General features: G+C 38.4%; 2 protein-coding genes across 7 annotated transcripts in view; both read right to left on the bottom strand.

Annotated features, from left to right (window-relative positions):
• Positions 1–13,217, bottom strand: part of prkar2aa (protein kinase, cAMP-dependent, regulatory, type II, alpha A) — a 33,350-nt gene extending 20,133 nt beyond the window's left edge. Inside the window, exons 1-3 of one of the 3 annotated variants that reach the window (XM_077514813.1) lie at positions 13,132–13,217; positions 12,520–12,861; positions 11,224–11,507 (exon numbers count right to left, since the gene is read on the bottom strand). In XM_077514813.1, the coding sequence (XP_077370939.1) occupies positions 11,224–11,470 (247 nt within the window). In that variant the 5' untranslated portion in view covers positions 11,471–11,507; positions 12,520–12,861; positions 13,132–13,217. Of the gene's footprint in view, positions 1–11,223; positions 11,508–12,107; positions 12,190–12,519 lie in introns of those variants that run through there. The other 2 variants (XM_077514812.1, XM_077514814.1) reach the window with 2 other exon arrangements.
• Positions 13,218–16,533: 3,316 nt separating this feature from the next.
• Positions 16,534–23,881, bottom strand: part of mgll (monoglyceride lipase) — a 39,161-nt gene continuing 31,813 nt past the window's right edge. For all 4 annotated transcript variants that reach the window (XM_077514817.1, XM_077514815.1, XM_077514819.1 and 1 more), the window contains 2 exons: positions 20,708–20,923; positions 16,534–20,508 (listed from right to left, as the gene is read on the bottom strand). In XM_077514817.1, coding sequence (XP_077370943.1) covers positions 20,386–20,508; positions 20,708–20,923 — 339 coding nt within the window. In that variant the 3' untranslated portion in view covers positions 16,534–20,385. The remainder of the gene's footprint in view (positions 20,509–20,707; positions 20,924–23,881) is intronic.

Below are 23,881 nucleotides of genomic sequence, written 5' to 3' on the forward strand. Positions count from 1 at the left end.
GGTTTGAATTCATTTGGACAGTGCACTGACTTGAATGCAGTCTTCCTTTGTGAAGGTGATGCATTTATATTGTAGACAATCTGTAGTACTGTCCAAATGAACGAGATAAGTCCTATTATTTTCTATAATGCAAGACCATCACTGATAACTGGCAGAAGGAACAAATGCATTGATTGTACAACACATCCAGGTCAAAGATTACTCTGGGTCTTTTATTTTACATAAATATATTTAAAAAACAACTTGCTGTTATTATCACATGTTGCTTTCCAGAAAAGAAAAAATATGTTGCTACATTGCAGTGGAGAACTCCACAGCAAAGCGGCACCTGCACAGACCAGACAGCCTTTCAGATCTCCAAAATACAACTCTCCACCCACCATCAATGCACGACGCCATGTTTAAAATGCTATAGCTATAAAAGGAATACAAAAAAAAACAGTACATGTGATGTGATTGTACATTAATAATTATAGTGGGAGATTTGAGGTAATTGGTATGTCTTAAAAACAATGCAAGTGATTAAATCCACTTCTTAATAAGCAGTGAACGTTTCTTGTCAACACTTACGGCATTTTTTTTCCCCCTTCAAAGTCAATCAATGGGAGAAACCATAATGATTTTCAGATCCATCACAAGAAAGGTCGGGTCAAAGTAAGTGATCTCCAAAAGTTTTTCATCAGTGACCAGAAATGTTCTACTTGCAATACATAGGCCAGAACCACTGACTGCGCTAGAAGCGAAAGTACAGTATGGTAGATGGGAAAGAAGACAAACAATGCACTTTCTATTACTGAGTGGAAAAAAATCCAATTAATAATTAGCTTTGAATAAAAAAAATAACCAATCAGTATCAATAGCAGACTACATGAGTGAGTGTCATCCAACTGGAATAATCCACTGCATTACATTATATAATAGTTGCAATATAGGTTGCTGTTCCTAAAGGGTTATTTCCTCACCGACTGAACATATGAAAAATAGCTATAAGACAGGTGATTGGAAAGCAAGCAAAACTAGCAAACTAATCATCATTGATGGTCATGTTCATTTCAAAAGCTGAAAATTGTGGATTTTTGTGATTTGCAGGCCAGCCTGGCCGTATCTCCCACCATATTTCAAACCCAAACTACTGCACAAATTTTGTTTTCTCCTTCACTGTTGGCCATACGATCAATTAGCTAAGAGGAGATTGGAGAACATATGTTGCTTACTTGGTTAGTGCTCTAGAAAAGGTTGTAGCAGTTCGACTAATGGTTGTAGCATTATTCGGCTCAATACAACTACAGTACTAGCATTGAACCAGTAGCTCAGAACATAATACAAACATTTCATACTCCAGGATGAATATTGTGTAATGTGTGCCAGTACGGCAAGATCATCTGACCACCAGATGTAATGTGTGACAAAATAGGCTCTATAAAAAAAATACACTTGTGAACAGTCAGTGGGTAGGAAATTGGAACAAGTGCTCGTCAAACCACTGGGGTGAAACATAAACAAGGCCAAGCTGGTCTCAAATTACATGACCATTTACAGTCAAAAAGAACTCCAAACCTCCTCAAACTCAAGCGTATGCTTACAGCTGAGTCATTAAATGCAATAGCCTTGTAGTCGTCTGCATACCTTCTGTTCCATTGAAAAAAATAAATAAATAAAAACTACACCTCAACTTTCCTCATACATCAGGAATTACATCACATTAAAATCTTGCAAATAGACACATAAAGAACATTTGAAAAGGAAAGTGCTGTGGACTAGTCATGACCTCTGACTATCTAAATAAAAATGAAACAAGGCTACCGCCTATCACAGTCACGGGCGGGAGGGACTGGTTCCGAGCTGCTCAAGGCCAGTAGTTCCTATGGCAACTGTGGCTGTACCAGCTATGGGGACTGCACCAAACACATTAGATGGGATTCAAATTAACTTCAAAAAGAGGTGAATTATTTTGACCCTCTGTTAGCTAGAAAATAGTCTTTTTTTTTTTTTTTTTTTTTTTTTTTTGTTAAATTATTATCTGGATCTGAGCCTGGTTAAAATTATTCAATGGTGGATGAGAATAGGGGTGGGACGATACTGGTAAACCACGATTCGATACTGTGACGATATTTGGCTCATGATATCAATAATATCACGATACACGATATCTATCTAAATTTTTAGCAACATATCACAATATGTGACTGAAAAAGCCCATAAAAAGGAAAATGTCTAATTGTGCATTTATTCAATGCCAAAACTTTGTACAATGTACAAAGTTCTGCATAGTGCCTGACTGCCTCTGAGCCTTTTAACTGTAAACATTGTAAAGTGAGACAAAATAAAGTGCATAAACATTTATAACATAACACTGCACAACTGGACACAATATATCGATAATTTATTGCAACAGAGAGCGCAACAATATGTTGCGATATCAATTTTTTCTCCCACACCTAGATGAGACCACATCTCCCTTAACGTCACCCTACTAATAAGGCAGTGTGCATGCTTACTAACTTTCCTGACTGTGATGGTGTTTACTGGCATTGTGTACAAAAGTGACCAATACCGCAGGCCAAGGTTGACTGTCCATAAAATCAAAATTGAAAGTACCAAGCAGAGTGTGAAAATAATTAACCAGCTTTTATCAAATTTCACTTATCATTGATTTACTTGTACAAGTAACTTCTTTTTTTGCTCCCTAAACAAACCACCCAAATTTGCTTGGGTTCATCCAACATGTACATGCATCTATTCATAATTTGTATCAACAGAAAATGACTCCGTCTTCTCCAAAACCTTGAAACAGCAAGCAACCTCTCTCTATACCAGGGGTGGCGAGATCCGGTCCTCGAGGGCCGCAGTCCTGCTGGTTTTGGATATTTCTTCTTCAACACAGCTGATTCATGATCAGCTCATCAGCAAGCTCTGCAGAAACCTGATAACGAGCCTGTTAATTGGAATCAGCTGCACTTCGAGTAGGGAAATCTACAAAACCTGCAGGACACCGGACCTCGAGGACCGCAGTTTGCCACCCCTGCTCTATACCCTAAATCATGGTAATAAAAGCTGAGCTTCATATCCTGAATCAGTGGGCTAGTCTTAGGAAGCGCTGCACTCCTGACATTGCCTCACAATGGAATCAATCAAATACAGTCCTTTAATGTGGAAATCCAATGCACGGGCTTGTTTTGCTGTGCAAGTGCTTATTGTGGAAAATCCCTGTTAAGCAGTGTGTGTCTACTTTATTCTCATTACCTGTGAGTTTCACAAATCATAAAAACAATCCATCTGACACCAGTTAAGTGGGTGGCTTATGCAGGCTGAAAGGGATTCCCAAAATCAAAGACATCTTTAATCTGACAAACACTTTAGATGCACAAATTATAGAACTAAACTTAATTATTAATATTAGTGAATGGTTTCTCATTCAGTATCTCATGCCCATTCATGTTTAGCCTTTTCAGTGGAGTGGGTTCCACCTACCGGTATGTTAATTCTATTTTCTTAGCATGGCAAAGACAGTTCTCCTAAAGCCTATAATAACCTGTACTCCCTGTAAGCCATCTTGTCTAATTAGATTGGTCTCATACATCCAGGTCAACACATACAGAGTAAGGGCGCCTGGGCTAAATAGTGCAAATGTGTTTGTTTATTCATATAATAGACGAGTTGGAACACAATTGTTATTTTCTTTTTTGGACACATTTTATTACGGGTGCTTTGTGAAATTTGGTACTTTACTCATGACTGCCACCTCTGGCCTAAAGTGTAACTGCAGCCTCTATGTCAAGCTTGTGCATGTGTGCGTGTGCGAATATGTGCACTCAAACTATTCGTTTTTCCAGTTTTCTCAGTTTTGAGTTTGAGTTTGGACAGTGCTGGAAGCCGACTTCCTGTTTTTTGTTTTTTTTTTCTTTTCAGTTTCGAACCCAATTGTGTCTTACGCTAGCTAACATAACACTACATGTCCACTCCAACACTCGCAAAAATCTGTGAAGCGTTTCAGGGCTGAAGGCAAGACAAGTTGATAGGCGCAGACTCAGTTAAAAAGGCAGGTCTCTTTGTACTCACCTGGGCAATGGTGCAGCATGCATGATCTAGAAAAGTCTGACAACATTTTAAACTCCACAATGCATCTTTAAAACCAAGTGGTGGAAGAGTTAAAAAAGCAGAAGAAATGTACTACGTTTTGTTAAGGGTTAAATGATCTTTATCATCATAGTTTCAATTTTTTTTTTTGGTGATCTTTGATATCCTTTTATCAGATAATTTAGGTTGGAAATGATCAGGATGCCTTTTTAATCAAGCGATTTTTTTTGATCAGATAATTTACATTTTGAACAGTCAGTTTTCTTATTACTATTTAAAAAAAGATTCAATATGTAAATAACCTTTACCTTGATTGGGTCTCTTCTCCTTAATTCAATACGGAAAACAGGTTTTCCACTGTCGGTTGGTTATCAGTATGTGTGCATCTTGTGGCCACTGTGTCTCTTCATTCTGTTGGATCCACTGAAAGTGAGTGACTGCTCAGCATGCATGTGTGTTAATGTGTAGAATGTAGCGTGTGTGAACGTACAGGAAGCCACCCTCCACAATATGTGGCTGAAGACAGCACAATTCTGGTCTCAAAATGTTTGTTTTTCAGAAAATGATGCAAAGAAGTTTATTTGTTAACTCCTCTAATATTAGCAGGTGATGCAAATCTTTAAATACTGTGTCTTGTTGCCGTAATTTTTCCAGAGTTGAGTGGACATGGAGCAAACAAGAAGTGGGCAAATACTTGAATAATAAGTCATGCTCCTGTGTCAAAACGGCGCCGAGTTCAAATCTGAGCGTTGTGCAAGCCTTCTGCCTTTCATTTGCTATTGCATCCAATCCATAAACTGCATAGATATTACACTTAAACGACATCACAGACTCATTTTGACATGTTATGCATAAAAAACAATGGCTGATGGAAGAGCACCTTTAAGTCCCATGCAATAGGCAACACAAACAAGAAAGGAAGAATAATTGCATGTGCAGGAGAATGACTGTTCACAAGAGGATCATGTCAGAGCTTGAAGTTGTGGCTATCGAGGCTCTAATGCATACTCATACATAGTTTGATTTTACTTTCCTTTTAAATGAACATTTAAAAGCAATAAAATACTTTAATGGTTTTAATCAAATATTTGCAATTGAATTTCACCTACGGTACATAAAAATGTTTTTTTCATCAGGAGGAGGCAGGGGTCAGTTTAGATTCAAGGACAACTATACACATTTTCTAAAAGATATTCACACTAATAATTACCGCACTTACAGGTAGGGCTGTGCAATTAATCAAAATTCAATTACAATTTCAATTATTGCACTCCACAATTCCAAAATCGGCATAATTATAAACAAAACTAAAAGATTATTCATACAAATTTTGAGTTGTTTAATTTAAATTTAGATATTTGACTTTTTTTTTTTACTTTAAAATTACTAATTTAAAAAATCTTGTTGGTCTAAAAGGAACTTGCATAATTATAGTCTTTCAAAGAAATTTATTTGTCTTAATATTTTTTACGTTTAAACATTTTCTTGTTTTGTACCAAAAAACAAATGATTGTCCTTATCGTGATTGCAATTACTACCAAATTAATTGTGATGAATATTTTCTTCATAATTGAGCAGCCCTATTTAAAGGAATCCAAAAACGAACAAGTAGACGATGTCAACTGAGGTAAGAAATAACTCTCTAAATGTCATGATATGCGGGAATGACAGGCCGTGTGAATTCCAAACTGAGGTGGCCAGGGAGCATCAGACAGCCAGTACATAAAAATCCCACCTCCATTTCCTCATTTTTCAGGAGTGCCTCGAAAGATTGCACAGGGAAAGAGAATGAGGAAGTGCCAAAGGTCAAACGATGTCTATCTGTGAAAGTGAATAAACTAGCTTCTCTGCCTAAGATTGCCCATCTTTCTCCATAATCTGTTGATTTTGCAGGGCACAAACACATTATTAGGAGTAGGATTTATATGCCACCCACATCCCCACACATGCAAAATGTTACCCCAATTTTAAGTCCACTAAACTGTCTTTTCTCCAAAAGGGCAGCAGCAGCAGCAGCAGCACAAGAGGAGAAAGGGACAGTTGAAGTACATACTATATTTTTCATCACTATAAGACACTCCAGAGTATATTTACTATTAACACGATCAAATACCTTCAGATCAATATGTGTTGTAGAAGTACACGACATGCTAGCTCTGCTATTAGCCAGCACCGATTTTCAGCATCGCACTTTACAATCAAGTATAACAATAAATGTTCTATATTCAATCATGAGCCAGCTAAAAAGATAAAGTAGTCCTAAAACGGTTGTCAACAGTAATGTAGGCACTCCACTCCAAGAGAGTATTAGTTCGATACACTTACATTGTATTACCAATGAATGAAGGTTAATTTAACTGTATCAATGATACTGCTTTGGGCTATAGTCTTCCACAAATAAGCATTTATGGTACTATTGGAGAAGCATATTTAACAATATTGCGCATTATACTATATTACAATGTAAACCAAAACCGTATACATTCCTTGAAAATTAGGTTTTGATACGATACTCGTCACCGATGCAGATACCAAATACCAATATCATAGCACACGTACATAAAACTACAGACCCAAAAATAACAGATAATTTTAAAGAAATACCTACAAATCCCAAAACATTATTTTTCATAAAAATTGCATGAAATTAATAGCAAATTTCTAAAAATGAGAATGTCCCGCATAGTAAAGTTAGGTAAAGTTGCCAGGCAGCTAATTTACTGAATCACCTAAAGTAACATTAAACAACCCTCAAATAATATATCAAACGTTATTCGTTATTTTGTTTGTTTGTTTGTGTGTGTGAGTGAGGCTACGTGCTACAACTGGTTGGTAAATAAGCACAGCATGAGATTTTTATTTTTTTATGCATTTTTCATTTTACAGTATTTTAGTGTTTAGTACTTATTGTTTATTTATTGAACATATAAACATAACATAAACATAAACAAGTAGCAAATCATAATTTAAAGAAGAAACTCATAGCAATTATTTGTGATGGTTTACATGTCCAAAGGGAGTAGGAAGAAGTTAAAAACTTATCTAGTCCTACTCCTTATTCTTTGTATCTTTTAACTTATTTCATTATTAAATACAGTAAATTAATACAATAAAAGAAAATGTGTAATCCTGCTCGTGTAGACAATTACACTTTAACATACGTACATTAGCCAGTAGCGTATCTACATGAATTTCTTAGGCATACACAATAACACATCCTCATACTCATATACAATTTTCATTAAACTTTCATTACAATAATGCTCTTGAACTTGACTTTTAAACTCAACAATTGACTTGCATCTTTTCAAGTCATTACCAAAATGATTCCACAAATTAACACCTCTTACAGAAACACACCTTTGCTTAATATTTGTTCTTATTTTGATTTTTTTTTGTAGACACTTGTACCCCTTATGTCATAAGGGCTCGCTTTATAATTTCAAATGGCTTCTGAATACTATGGCAGAGTAGATTGTTGTAAGCTTTATACATTATTTGAGCTATTACTGTACTTAGCTAGTACATGCACAGTATTTTTATTTTATTGTTCACTCTATTGTTGAATACATTAATGCACAGTATTTTAATTGAATGCTTTAAAGCTACATGCCAATTGTGTTTAAGCACACAATATCATTGTTTGTTGCTCACTTCTAATAAAGGAGTGTATGTTGAAGTACAGAATTTATTGCTTATTTTCTATTAATTTTTACCGTGGTAGCGAAATGGCATCGAGAATCGTGGATTTTCAGTGGTATCGGCATCGACTACTAAATTTCTGGTATTGTGACATTGCTTATATATATATATATATATATATATATATATATATATATATATATATATATATATATATATATTAGGGCTGCACAATATATCGAAAAAATATCGATATCGCGATATTGGCCCTTGCAATATGCATATCGCAAAGGCACGCAATAAGTTTTATATGGAATTTTATGCTTTTTATATGAATTTGACCAGTCAGATGCTAACTAAAATGCGCATCGCCATTCAATAGTTGAAAATTATCAAGACATAATTACAATTCATTAACTAAGATTACATGAAGGTGGCTTATTTTGCCCCATGAAAAATGTTTTTCTTTCATTAGGTAATAAATATGTAATTTCTTTAGGTAAATGTTAAATATCGCAATAATATCGATATCGCTATGTTCAGGAAGTATATCGCATATCGCATGTTTTTCCAATATCGTGCAGCCCTAATATATATATATATATATATATATATATATATATATATATATATATATATATATAGAGAGAGAGAGAGAGAGAGAGAGAGAGAGAGAGAGAGAGAGAGAGAGAGAGAGAGAGAGAGAGAGAGAGTGCGAGAGAGAGAGAGAGAGAGAGAGAGAGAGAGAGAGAGAGAGAGTGCGAGAGAGAGAGTGCGAGAGAGAGAGAGAGAGAGAGAGAGAGAGAGAGAGAAGAGAAAGAGAAAGAGAAAGAGAAAGAGAAAGAGAAAGAGAAAGAGAAAGAGAAAGAGAGAGAAAGAGAAAGAGAAAGAGAAAGAGAAAGAGAAAGAGAAAGAGAAAGAGAAAGAGAAAGAGAGATTTAAATATATTTTTTTTCCAATAATGATCAATATCAACTAATATGAAATATATATCATTCATGATACACTTTTCAGCCATATCGCCCAGCCCTACCTGACTGTACATGTGAAACAAACCATCTTTAAAGTATTTTCACAATGTTTATTGTGGCCAGCAGATCATCATTAGAGCATGTGTTACTTTTTATCTGCAGGCCATGCAAGAGTGGTCAGATTAGAGCACATGATGCATATAGCTATACAGGCCTGTGTTGTCACACCGTGTGATGTGCCATGGGGCTGTGCAAGCCTGGCTGGATAATCTCATGCCATGAATGTCATGTGGGCAATCAAAAGTGTTCAAGCAGGAAAGCACAGCACTTTCATGCTGTGCCCTTCGATGATATGTTGCATTGTGGAAAGTATAAATGTGGAAATTGTGTTAATCATAATGTACTAAGAAGATATTGCTTGTTCTGGCTGGAATTTGAATGGGAAATAGTTAGAGCTCAGTTGGCTCTCACATGTACAGGCCAGGGTGCACTACATGTTTTGTCAAACACAGGCATACGTGCACACACATGCCGAGAAAGAGTCAGAGAGAAAGAAAGAAAGAAAGAAAGCGAAAGAAAGAAAGAAAGAAAGCGAGAGAGAGAGAGAGAGAGAGAGAGAGAGAGAGAGAGAGAGAGAGAGAGAGAGAGAGAGAGAGAGAGAGACAGACAGACAGACAGACAGACAGACAGAAAGTGTAATCCTGCTTTTATCCTGAGCGAACTGACAAAGCCAGCCATTCATTCCTCCTTGCATAAAGGGGTGGTCAAAAGTCCCTTGATATGCTATGGGGAAATGAATGACTAATTAATTTGGTAATACTGTTTTAACAAAGTATAATAATAAAAGAATCATCAACCAACCACACTCATGATGATCAATTAACCTATATGTACCAATATCCCCCCCGCCCCTGGGCAAAATGAATTTGGTTAACTGGCAACTGAAAGACTCACGGTCGGAAATTCAACCCTGACAAACCCTGGTAGCTCCAAGTTATGCATTCTGTTGGTACATTGAAAGATACACAGTCCATTAAAAAGGATCAACCCACTGAGAAAATGCATTGTAGAAGCCTCATTCACAAAACAACCCCCCCCGCCACCACCACCACATACACACACACACACAAACACACACACATATATACCGGCTCCGAAACTGAACAGATGTAGGCCACGCTTTTCAGCGCAGCATATGCAGACAGAGCAGAGCAGTAGAGCAGCTTACATCTCCTAGAATTCTACAAAACCCTCAGGAGAGAACTCCAGATCACTACACTGTGTGGTGCCTTTTTTTTTTTTTTTTTTTTATGAATTTGACGATTTTTGTCGCGTCATAAAACATTCGCTGAAAATGCGGAAGCACGCAGCGAAAGGTCATCAACGGGAATTGACAAATTAACTGAAGTGCCCAGCTCTGCAATTGATGTACTTTTTCACCAACCTTTTTGAAACCGATTCAGTTGCTGGTGTTGTCATATTAGGCGTTTTTCCACCAACAAGCTCAGGAAGTTTGAGTTCTGGGTAAAGGGAGTTCTTGGTTGTAAAAGTTCAGCAGGGAATTTAGAATTGTGTTTCCACAGCGTCTTAGAGTTCTTGGTAATTAATTCAATGAGTTTGATTGAGTCCAGCCATGTAAAAACAAAGCCCCCAAATTTGACCAATCAGCCGTGGTCATTGCACCCGCCCCCTCAAAGTTCCTGCCTGGCTCAGCAAGACCCTGCTGCTGATATACTACTTGGATGGCCCCTGGGGAATTAAATTACGCTGGTAATTTTTGTTGGTGGAAAAAAAGCGCATACTGAATTTTACCAAGGTAAACTGAAAAGTTCTCCAAAAGTTCCTGCGGTGGAAAAACGCCTAATGTTTTCCAAAGTAAAAGCAGATATTCTCAAATGTCTTATTTTGAAATCTGAAGTCTGATGTGCGCATTTGCTCTGTTGAGTGGCTATTAAAAAATAGCTTTTGCTTGACAATGGGTATTTTTATGGGATGAAAAGTGGCGCCAGCGTTCTCACACTTTCAATACACCTTTTCCAAATCATATATATAAGCCTGCATGGGTATTCTCCGGGTACTCCGGTCTCCTCCCACATTCCAAAGACATGCATGGCGGGTTAATTGGGCGCTCTGAATTGTCCCTAGGTGTGCTTGTGTGTGTGGATGGTTGTTCGTCTCTGTGTGCCCTGCGACTGGCTGGCAACCAGTTCAGGGTGTACCCCACCTACTGCCCATAGCCATCTGGGATAGGCTCCAGCACCCCCGCGACCCTTATGAGGAGCCAGCGGTTCAGAAAATGGATGGATGGATGGATGGATATTTATATAAGCCTTTTTTTAAGGGTAAGATTAGTTTGAATACAATATTTAAGTGTTTTGAAATCACGGTTTGTTGTCTATCATTAAAAATATGAGTAATTGAAAATTTTAGTGGGGTCAACTATACATTTTTGCTTTCACTATTTGAGGTAGGGATCAGTTTACATACCCCGTAATTAGTGCGGGTGTGGTGTACATTAACTAGTAGTACTTACGTTCAAAGTCCGAATCATCATCTTCGTCATCGTCACCATTGGACTCTGTTTGCATCGGCTCTCCATCAAACATCACCCCCTTTCCCATCTTGCTGCCTTCGCTAGCCCCGTCTTGACTCCTGGTTTCCCGCAAGCAAGTGAAGTACTGGACGGCAAAATCCAACAGGTCAGACGGCCTTTGCCGAAGCACCTCCACTGTGTATCCCTCCAGCAGTTCCTTCAAGCCCACCGGTATCTCAATACTCATGGTTGTGTGTGGCTCAGTGGCAGTGCTTGTTCTCGGTCTGTGGTAAGAGAGGTCTAAGTCAAAATCCAACAGGTTGTTGTTACTTAGGGTAATCAATTAGATCATCAGAATGAATATGTCACATTGTGAAAGTTTCCTGCTGCAGGCTCGCAAAGCAGATATTTTTTTTATTAGCTCTATACATGCCAAAAAGTGTTGCTTTTTGCATGCTCAGTGGATTTTGACAGACAGCTGGAATTCCACTGCCAAGCTAGCCACAGGTTCATAAACTTATAGTTGACAATCCAAGGTAATGAGTGCATTGCAGTGACGATGTGTGTTGGTTCTGACATTGACACTAACTGAGCGGCTGCATTATCTCGAGTTAAGCCAAGGAACATGGAGTTCCCACAGCTGCATTGGGCAGATATGAACTATCGTTTGCCACTGCGGGAAGGGGGCGGAGGGAAAATCAGATAAACCGGGTCAGTCGTTAGGTTTCGCAAATATTGCCCGGGTGTGCGCACACAGAGTTGTCAACTTGAGCTGGTGGCTGGCTAGCAAAGAGGCTATATACTCGTGACAGTTGTCTTAAGGCGACGGCGTCTTTCAGGGAAAACACACACACACACACCAAGCAGAGTTGATCAAAACTTACAAATGCTAACGGACATATAGGCGGATGTGTGCCATCCTTCTGGACCAGTGGTGCCCAAATCCGACCCTCGAGAGCCCTTATCCAGTCTTTTTTTTCCCATGTCTCCCTCCTTTAACGCAGCTGAATCTAATGATCAGTTCATCAGCAAGCTTTGCAGAAGACTGATTTTGATCATAAATCAGGTGTGTTGGTGGAGAGAAACACGGAAACCAGTCTGGATAAGGGCTCTCGTGGACCACACTTGGGCACCAGTTATAGACGTTAGCTACTTGGCTAGCTAGGAGTAATGCCAACCTTCAGGTGTTTAATAGGAGACGGAGACGTTAACGCCAACAAAAGTGGTCAGCCGGTTAAACACGGTCGCTTGTTCGATAAGCCGCCGGGAAATGCTGGTGACAAACGGTCCACTTACATGCGAATTCAATCTCACCGGCTAAACTAGCCAGTCCCCTCCTTCGCCGTGTAGTATTCCTCCTCGTTCGCTCTTGTTTTCTGCCGCTTCTCGGAGCCAAACCACTTAACCGGGGGGGATGAGAACAGCGAACGTATCCCTCCTTGGTAGACACGTCTCTCCCCACGTAGCGCCAACAATGTCGTTGGCGTCACCTAGCTAACGTACTAGGGCTTAATAGTTTAGCCCAGTCGGAGGTGTAACAAGTAACGATGCCGGTGTTGTTGGAGGGTGGGGGGTAAGTACCGCTTCACGGCTGCAGCTTCACACGACGACCACGCACACCGTGGAGGGTGGGACTTGCTGTAGAGAATTGTGGGGAGATGGTTAGCCAACAAGCTATCAAGCTAATTAGCTAACAGCCTGTTAGCCACTACTGTACATGTATTTCTACGGCAAGTGACAGTTAGGGCGTTCAGTGACCATTGGTCAAATCCTGGGAGCAAAGCCGCTAAACTTGACAACAACACAACACCGCCTAATAATGACGATTGGTTTATAATATTAATATAGATTAAATATAATGCCAAATACGTGCAGAGAGTAAACACGACCGTACGCCCCCCACCTAACCAAAAGCTGTCATGCACGAATGAACCTCCAGGAGCGTGCCCAACTGCCCGTGGTGGCCTGGTGGGCGTGACGAGTGAGAAGAAGTGACTATTGATTGACACGAGATCGGAACAATCAAATTACGAGAAGTATTTCATTGGCTGAGAAGAAGAGGCGGGACAGAAACGGCACCTCACCGCAGACTTGAATGACATACAGGACACAGTACAGTATGTCAATATAAGCCCGTGGCCCTCACCCACACAAACAAGGAGTCAAATTTGATCCACCATTACATTAGAACATTAGAAAAGAAAAAAAAAAAAACTCACAGAACGCCATCAAACAAAAAGTCACCAAGAGGACAATCTCATGGTCATTTCAAATTTACTCACAAATGCTGGCCTGAGTAGACACGTTGCAGTCACTGACAAAGATAAATGAACAAAGATACATCACGTTTTTTATGTAACAGCCTGCTGGAGACCTCAGGGCTAGAGAGAATGTGCTTGTTTTTAAAACCAGGTTCAAGACCCACATTTTTAAATTGGCTTTTAACTCATATTTACTTTAAATTTTTAGTAGGCTATGCAGTACTGTAGTTGCTGTATTATCTGTGTTATCATTTTTATTCTCACGTGGTTTTTTACGTAAGTCTTTTTTTTTTTTTAATCCATACTGTGTGTTTGAATGTAAGTGTGAATGTTTGTTTACATTGCCCTGCGATTGGCTGGTGACGAGTCCATGGTGTACCCTTCCTGTCGCCCCACGACGGATCGCAAGGAAAAAATGTCAAACCCCTCACCCTTTTGAGTACCCATGACCTCGAGGAGAAAAAAAAAGGTGTTTGTGGAGCAATACTGCCACCAAGTGGCATATTATACCGTTGGCATGCAGTTTATTAAGAACATATTTAGCTTTAAAGTAGCTAATTGCTTCATTGATGGGCACTAATGAATTAAACAATATACAGTAAACGTGGAAAAGGACAAATACATGTTTTAAACACAGAAAAACTGCGGGAAAAGTGCATCACAGGCCCCTTTTTACATACCTCAGACTCATGACAGTTTTTTTTTAAATTGAAACCATGCATTTAACAATCACAGCAATAAACATAAAATCTAAGTTTCCATCTTACCTACATTCACAATAATGAAAACAAAAAAAACAATCAACAATAATACATAAACAAGAAATACAATAACAAAAAAATAAAATAGTAAAATAAACAATAAAAACAAAAATAACAAGGCACAAAAAAAGATTCAATTAAGGTCAACAAAAGATAATTCACTAAGAGTTTTCAATGTAAACAAACTCTTCTTGTTACATGTCAACTTTAAGGATTCAATGTACAAATTAAAGTCCACCAGAAAAATCTGAAATTTGGGGATGGATTTGGAAACTCTTGCTTTATGCCAATAAAATTTGCTGAATAGGATCATAAGATTGATCCCGAAAGCTAAAAATTTATTATCATGCATAAAATTAGTAATCACAGCTCTAGGATCAATTGTAATGACATGACCATTTTTCTCACAAACGTACTTTTCAAAATCTACTCATGACAGCTTTTGGCCAAACGTAACTCTGAAGTGACATCAACTGGAAGGAAAGGCGTTCCTGTCACCCACTCCCAACGATTTCTTTTTAAAAATCTGTCATTAAGAGAAAGTTTGGTATAATGAGAACGGCCAATTTGAAGTAACACAGAAGATTATTTATATATTTATTAATGTATTAATTAATTTATTTATTTAAATACAGGGGCTCCCCGGTGAACAAAATTGGTGACCTATCGGTGACTGCTGGTGAACTATTAATATTCTGTATTGTTAAAAACTGGGCAGACGTGATTATTGTTATATGTAAGCATGCAAGGTTCACTCATGTGTTGAGATTTTTGGCCAGTCCATCTACCCTTTTAGGTTTTAAAGGAATGCAGCGATAGCCTATTGCGGGCGAGCTTGGCCAACATGTGGAAAGTTCACTTTGCGTATTTTCCACTAAGCAAAATCCAAATCTCCAAATCTAAGTGGATCTTCCTCAGCTTCTATGAAAGGTGTTAGCAGGTAGGACAAACTCTTCCACAGCATCCTTTGGAGCAGAGGTGTCCAAACTGTGGCCCGGAGGCCAATTGCAGCCCGCCGTCTATTTTCTAGCGGTGCTCAGCATGTACAAAAAATAACTTTTAACACAGCCTTCTTTTATAGATCTGCAAAGAAACTATTTAAAACTAAAATAGATATCTAGTAAGTATAAGTTAATTAATGAAGTGAAATATTTCACTTTTAGACGCAATAATGTTTTCCTCCATGTTCATGCTCAAGATGTTCATGTTCTGTGTCAAGGTCTGATTTGTGAACAGTGAACACATCACATTAATGATTACGTAAAATCCTCAAGTAAACAGCTGCTTTAAAAAATGTTTTCGGATCTATTCTAATGGGATACATAGATGTGGTCCACCCCAAAATCATGTGAAAATCCCAAATGGTTTGTCCCATTGTTTAAACATAACTAAAAACCTGCTAAAATAACTATAGTACCTGTACATAATTGATTGACTTATTAGATTAATAAAGTCAGACAATGTCAAAGTGGCCCTAGCATCCTTTGATTATTCTGTATGCCTGGCATCGTTCAATTATTCTGTATGCGGCCCTGAAAGGAAAAGGTTTGGACAACCCTGCTTGAGAGGCAACGAGGAGTCAGACTTTTCTGCAGCACCGCCTTTATTTATTTATTTATTTATGTATTTGTTTATTTATATTATTTATATTATTATTATTAAAGAAACGGCCCAAGGACCTCTTCCTTAGCTCTCTTTTTCCTTGGGCATGGCAGTCACTTTGGGTTCACCCCTCCTATGTCTGACTTTAGGCAATTATTTTAAGGCGTCAAAACATGACACAACCGATTCTCAAATTGGAACTTGAAACTTGAGTCTAGAGCAGGGGTGAGCAAACTGTCCTCGAGGGCCGGAGTCCTGCAGGTTTTGGAGGTTTCCTTCTTCCAACACAAGCTGATTCCAATCAACAGGATCGTTATCAGGCTTATGCAGAGCTTGCTGATGAGCTGATCATTTATCAGCTGTGTTGGAGAAGGGAAACATCCAAAACCTGCAGGACTGCGGCCCTTGAGGGCCGAGTTTGCTCACCCCTGGTCTCGAGTTTCACATTTAATGCACACACACACTCATACATACAAAATAACACATGTTCTCTACTTCATGTCAAGAAATTGATGTTGAGAGCTAGAATAGTCAAGGAAGCAGAATATACAGATAGCTTACCGACTCTACGATGCCGATGCTATTTAAACCAAGTTCTGAAACACTTTACCCACCGACATTGAAGTATTGTTCAACGTTGTATAGTGTCATGACTCACGCATTAGGAAACAGCAGACTGAAAACAATTACAGTAGAAGTGCTGTTTATTTATTTTAGTATACGCAAAGAGTATCTCAGACAAATACATTTTTTAAATATACATTGATGTGACAGACGGACGGACAAAAAGAAACAGACAAACCAATCTGTTATGTAACACCACCACATAGCTCTTTTTTTTTTTTTAATTTTATCAAAAACACCCTTGTGGAGTCACTTTATTGCACCAACATGCTCACACTTGGTCATGGTGTCAGATCATTAAGGCACAAACAACACTATACCATAAAAGAATACAAGGTCCTCTTGTGGAATTATCCTTATTTTCCTCTGGAACATAACATATGGATCAGGTGCTATTTTGAACTTCAGTACTTTTTTTTTCTTCTCATTTAATCTCACGTGTCATTTCACCATCACATACATGCAACTGAATTCTGTTCCAGGAAATTTTACATTTGTTGACATAAGAGAAATTATTGTCCCAGGATGCATGCTCCGAAATAAAACAAGACATGCCAAGATAAAGTTCCAATATTCATGATTGTTTTTTTTTTAAATCACAATCTGCAAAATGCAACACTTAGCATTAAAACAAAACAAAACAAAACAAAAAACAAAAACAAAAAACTATGCACTATCATGAGATACAGTCATACATATGTGAGACTGCATACATCTATAAACCAGGTCCCATGTTAAAAAGTTACAAATTACCCTTTGTGACAAGGTATAAAAAAGTGCATTGTCCTGAATATTTGATCAGTACACACGAGCCTGTAACTATTTGTAATACCCTCGCCCCTTCAAAATCGACTTAGCGCTGCTTTTATACAGTGTTAATTTGTTCACAGACTCACCCAATAAAATTCCACCAATCATGTTAAACAAGAAAAAACAAATTATCCAAAATGCCCTACCAGTAAGGTTAAGGTTGTTTAATTTAGGTTATCAGAAATAGAACAGAAAATATAAAATATAAACATTTGACAGCCCAGATCAGTAAAGTATAATTACACTATTTTGGAATCACATATATCAAGGTCCATCATACTAAAAAGAAACAGTCGTAAAGTCAAGGTTTAGAAAATAAACCGGCAATGACAGACTTGTGCTGCAAACCATTCAGCAATCCCTCACCCACATATAATTAGCTTTCTTACCTAATATAGGAGACTAAATAAAGATACTAACAGTCATTTTGGTTATTATACATAAATGGGTGCTCTCTGTACATACAATCTTTATATACCATACTGTATATAGGCTACTATATAATGGAAAACAGTAATTGTGCATGACTAATTTCTAAGCATGGCAAAGCTGCAAAGGGGATTTTCTAAAAGTAAACACTATACAGTGTATTTCAATAATGTTAACATGTTCACGTGTTCACCAACATATGATCTGTAACTGAGCCAGCAGATGGTGGTATGGTCAACAGAGGCTTTATATATTATTTAATACAATCGTGATATTACCTGGCTCATTGCCTTTACAGTACTTTTAGGGTAACTTCCATTGCGGGTGTCCCACTGTCTTCTTGCCGGGTTAATTGCAACCTCTACCTCAAGTTGCCAAGGAAACAGGAAACAGAATATGGAGTGTGACAGGTATCTTTTTTTTTCTTTTTTTTTTAAATTATGCTATGGCATAAATGTGTGTGCCCCGTGCATTCTGCCAGCAACAGGTGACAGCTCAAACGTGTGACAAAAAAACAAACAAAAACAAAACAATAACAAATCTACTTTACTGTGCTTCCGAGACAGGCATTTGTGGCAATTTGCCTAGCAACAAGTGACCATAATAATGTGTGAAGTGACCAGTTATTTTCAGCGTTGCTTGACCTATCTTGCTGGCCCTGTTAGCTAATCTTGCCCCACATCCTCTCCATTGCATCAAGCAACCAATACAAATCTGTGACACAACAAGAAAAAAAATAATAATCTGAGCAAGCAAGCAAATTAATTGTGCCCCATAAATTCTTCCTAGCAACAAGTGACCAATAGGAATACATATTCTGTGTTGCGTGGGCCTGATAATTAACTAATTTTGCCCCACATATTCGGCCTTGCATAGACAACAAATATAAATGTGTGACATGGCCATTTATTGTCAATGTTGCTTGACCTGCTAAGCTAATGTTGCCCTATGACCTCTGTCTATTATATGTGGCTAAACCTGCACATATTTAAGAGGACATGTATATTGCTTGGATATGACCAATCTAAAAAAAAAATAAACATAAAAAAAATATATGATTTCAGCAGAAACACAGACAGCATAACAGCCACAATTGAATTCAGTTTATGTTGCTTCCATTACACATTCTATACCAATGACGCTAACTATACTTGCTCATCTGTTACAGCTCACACAAAAGAAACTCCTCTGAGCGTCGGTCGGACAAAGCAGGCCCTGACAGTGCAACATCCTCACATCCCACATGCTGCACAATTAATGGGATGTTAAAAAAAGAAAAAAGCACGCTCACATAAAAGGTGCTGCCATGGTTACGACCAGCATATCGTTCTCTTTCCTCTTCTTCCGTTCAATCACCCACAACCCCAGCTGATAATATGCTAATATTGTGCGTTAGCAATGCCTTCATGTCTCGGTCTCTTGTGCTGAGTCCATGCATGCAGGACTGTATAATGTATGTATGTGCTCTATCTGCAGTTGTGGATGCACTGCAGAGCCTGCTAACAGGAGACGGCATTTTCTAGTTACGTCAAGACGACACACTTTTCAAGAGCTATCTAGTTGAGGTCAGCAGTAATTTGACCATGTGTGAGCAAATCAATGTAGTACTCTGACCACTAGAGGCAGCATGAGTGCGGCAAAAGTGTTGCTGGTGGAATGGACAAACCTCGCTAGTGACACAGCAACTCAAACAAATAATGGGGGGTGAACAAAACAGAAACTTTGAAGCATTTGGGTGTGATGAAAGGCTGTGTGGAAAAGAATATGTAAAGGTAAAAGGCTCGGATGGCACCAGAGACAGAAATTAATCTTATTCATTTCAGTATTGCAGTAACATCCCCATGCAGTTACAACACATTAAATGTGGAATGTGTAGATATGTACTAGTCATTAAGCAGATTCTAAAGACTACAAATAAAATTAAAACACTCCTCAATCAAATTAATTAACATCAAATTAAAATCAAATTGGCATTTCGTGGAGTTCAGTCTGTCCTCCATGTTGCATACTACATTTATTCAGCCATGACAGCTTGAGTCAAACTAATAACATGTGAACCAACCAATTCTATTATCCACAAACAGTAAGAGTGACAAAGTGACCTGGTCAAGGACCAGAGACAACAATTACTCCGTTTGTCCTTCAGTTAAGACCGCATCAATGCTTAATTTGGATGAACTTGCATATGCCTACATTATACCCTCACCATTCATCTATAAATCATTGACAAATGAATAAAAGAGATGATAATGCCCTCTAGTGATTGAAAACAAAAAATTGGATCGACAAACTGTTTTTTTTTGCTTTGCTCATACCCAAATCAACAAACTAGTGGAAACCAATTAAGTCATATTAGCATAAAACTATTTAGGACTAGGAAATGTGGAGGCAAGGATTTGTAACTTCTCTAAAGGTTCATGTGTCATTTGTAAAACATTCATTTGGGGGAGGCTTAGGAGTACAACTGGTATTATAAATGCAACCAAAGAATTGTCATTATTGCACTACAAACCTGAGCATACTGCAACTTGAACTTGTACATCCATTTTCTCAGCATGGTTTGGCCTGACTACTTGTTAAACCATAGAGCTATGTACTGTACAATATATTTTCAAGAAGGTGGTCTCCTTGGAACTTTGACTGGCCTCTATACATGTCGCGTCAATCTACGAGCCTTATGGTGATGGCATTGTGGTGTTGGGAAGGCGTTCTCTGATCCAGCCGGTCACCTCCTTCAGCACGGACTCCGACACCTCTGGCAGGTCGTGGTGAAGGGAGTGGTAGGCTCCCTCATACACCTGCCAAAAAATAGAATGCACGCGTCACAAGGGTCATGGTACTGGTGGATCATCACATGATGTATGCATCATGTGATGATCCACCAGTACCATGACCCAGTACCAGTACCATGACCATGATTCATCCAGAACTAAAAGAAGAAGAAGAACAACAACAAAACAGTTTCATCCAATAGAAATAAGCACACTCAGTTGCCACCTTCAGTTTCTTGTCTGAGCTGGGGGCCTTGTCGTACATCATTTCCGAGCCTCGGATGTCGCAGAGCTTGTCAGCGTCACCGTGCAGGAGCAGGAAGGGCCAGCTGATGGACGGGATCTCCCTCTCAATGCGAGCCGTCGCTCCCATTAGCTGCATGCCGAATGACACACGCATCCCACCGTGAAAGTTCAGTTCGTCAGCATCATACGCCTCCACCTGGAAAGAGATACACATTGTGATGGTTCTGTTGTCTCTCTAGCAGTTCCGGAGTGTGGCAGGAGGCGGCGCCAACCTCGCAGGCAGAGGCCTGCTCCCACACCTGAGGCTCATCAGCCTGATGAGCCAACAACCTATTTAACCAGCCCCTCCTTTGGTTCTGTGCCGGAAGATTCCCTTGCCATACCTGCTACGTTTGCTTGTCTCCTCCTGCCACACCCTTGTTGTGTTCTAGTCCCTGGTCTCCGGCTTGTAGTGGTTTCTTGTTTCTCGTTCTACCGGTCTATTAAGACGGCTCTTTCTGTTGCTACTTTGGTTCCTAGTGTTTTATGTTGCTACTTTGCGCTTTAGTGTTTTTTCATCCCTGAACAAGGTGATTTTTGGTTGCTACTTTGTTTTCTAGAACTTTTTCCCTGAGCAAGGTGATTTTCTGTTGGTACTTTTGTGAACAATAAACTGTGGACTTTGTCGCTCACTCTGCATCCTGGGTCCTGGCCTTGCTTTGCCTCACGGCACATAACACACATCCTATTATTATGCTATTTTATGACACTTACATTTCTTTGCTGCTCTTTTGTCTGACAGGAATGGTCGAGAGCAGGGATTAGCAACTTTAAATGCTGAAAAGATTGGACTCTCTCCCATAAAAAAAAAAAAACGAAGAAAAAACACAGTGAGTCACAAAACCCTTTTTTATATATTGTAGCATTTTTTTCTTACTTGTATGTACGGTCTACGAAATAGTACATTGTTCCATTTATGAAATTAACTGCTGCAGAGAATATTAAATTTGAGTTCTGCATGAAACAAAAAAATAAAATGAAAAAAGACCCTTGGCTTAAGATTACTTCAAATAAAATAGTCAATGACTATTTGAGTCCTCATAGTCATGAAAATAAAGCCAAAACTGCAAACAAGAAAATGCCATCTGCTGGAGTATTTAAATATTTAAATAAAAGTAAAATATATTTGCATAATAATAGCCAATTAAAGAACTTAATTTATCTGGTTATTTTGCATTATTCAGAAACTTTTTTCTTTATTAATAACATACATATCATGTGTCAAATAGCTCAACAAATCTTGATGCCGGGTGTTGCTCATCGACGGTTGTGCCACATATTTTGGCAGGCCAAAAAATAGCATGCTATAGCCAACCTGCATCAAAGGCTAAATTCTGCATGCGTTTTATATTGTCAGCTTTTTAAATGACATTCATACAGAATAATCTTTTACTTTGGAAGAAAATACGTGTGTCTTTATACCTTACCCCATTGTCCAGTCATTTAATGAATATGGGCAATTGTTGTCACGTCTCAGACATGACGAGTGCTAACCAGAAATTTCTCACGATCCTTTATTATATTGCTCATCTAGGCCTTTTGGCAGCCTCCCTTCTTTGCGATACCTGATGTCACCACATTAAGCAAGACCTCAGTTCAGCATGGATCAAAGGATCAACTCTAGGCTGCTGTTTTTCTTGTTTTGTAGGCTTGTTATGACACACACAAACAACATTGTTTTATCATGGTTAACATCTATTGTGTGAGCAGGGAGGAGTCCTTTAAGAAAACAAAGAACAAGTCGCTAGGATACAGAAGTATTTACAATCCTTTAAAATTGCACTTAAACAACAGAGGACACACAGACTTTTTGTTCCACCCTACACCCGATAGTCACGCATCTGCCCATATCCCTCCCATATATGTGCTCAGCTGAACAGAAGCTCCTGTGAGGCCACATGTTCCACTGCTGTGAAGATTGCATGAAGTGTGAAGTGAAAAGTTCAACAACTCAGTCAAGACCCCAGAAACATTTTGTTTGCTATTTTAAGACTTCCTTATGGAATCCAGATAAACTGGGTTGATAGTATAATTGACATTACATTTCATGAAAAGATGAATGAATAAGATTTCATCTTATTATTGAAAAACTAGTTAACCTAAGAAGACCCAAATTATTCTTGAATTCTGCTGCTATTTGCATTTAATGAACTCAGCAGATTAGCCAAATAAAATTGTAGTAGTCACATTGCTTTTTGAAATGTTTTTTCTTTGACTATGTGTTGATAGTTTAGGTTAAAAACTGATTTGTATACATATATTTTCGAAAGAGTACAGTAGCATGATTTGGATTACAGTGTTCCCTCGTTTTCCGCTGGGGTTAGGTTCCAAAAAATACCCGCAATAAATGAAATCCGCGAAGTAGTTAGCTTTATGTTTTACAACTCTTATAAATGTTTTAAGGCTCAAAAATCCCCGACCGCACAATTTATACACTTTTCTCATTGAGGCATTTACATGTTCTCACATTTCTCTCTTGTTCAAACATTGACCATGTTCAAAACTTCATAAATTTTTATAAAATGGGTATATTACTGTAAAAAAATATGCAAAATTGCACTTAAAAAAAAAAATCTGCGATACAGCGAGACCGCGAAAAGTGAACCGCGTTATAGCGAGGGAAGACTGTATTAGGAATGATTACTCCCCCTATGTGCTGCTAATGATATTGCTGGCCCATGAATTGTTCACTGACGTACGCGTGTCAGGTGTGTTTAAAAGACGTCGACCGTGGAAGCAGGATATGTTTACTACAGACAATAGCCATGGTTATATATTTAGTTTTATATATATATTCATATATTTTTAAAAACATACACACACACACACACACGTATATAGTCCCTTTCCTAGCCACACCCACCCACACATGTTCGCATATTTATTTGATGTATCATTTTAAAATTGTGAATGCTTTTTGGAATGTGTTTGGATCACAATAAACAGCATTTGGAACTTTTGCATCAGTAACTCTATTGAACTGATTGCTTTGAAAACTTTTCCCTAATGGGGTCAGCTCATGGTTTGGACATACAAAGCCGGGACAAAAATAATTAGGAATGTTCCATACCACTTTTTTTGTTTAGACCAATACCAGTATGAGTATACTGATGCC

This window comes from Festucalex cinctus, chromosome 2 (genome assembly GCF_051991245.1).
Source record: "Festucalex cinctus isolate MCC-2025b chromosome 2, RoL_Fcin_1.0, whole genome shotgun sequence".
Lineage (NCBI taxonomy): Eukaryota > Metazoa > Chordata > Actinopteri > Syngnathiformes > Syngnathidae > Festucalex > Festucalex cinctus.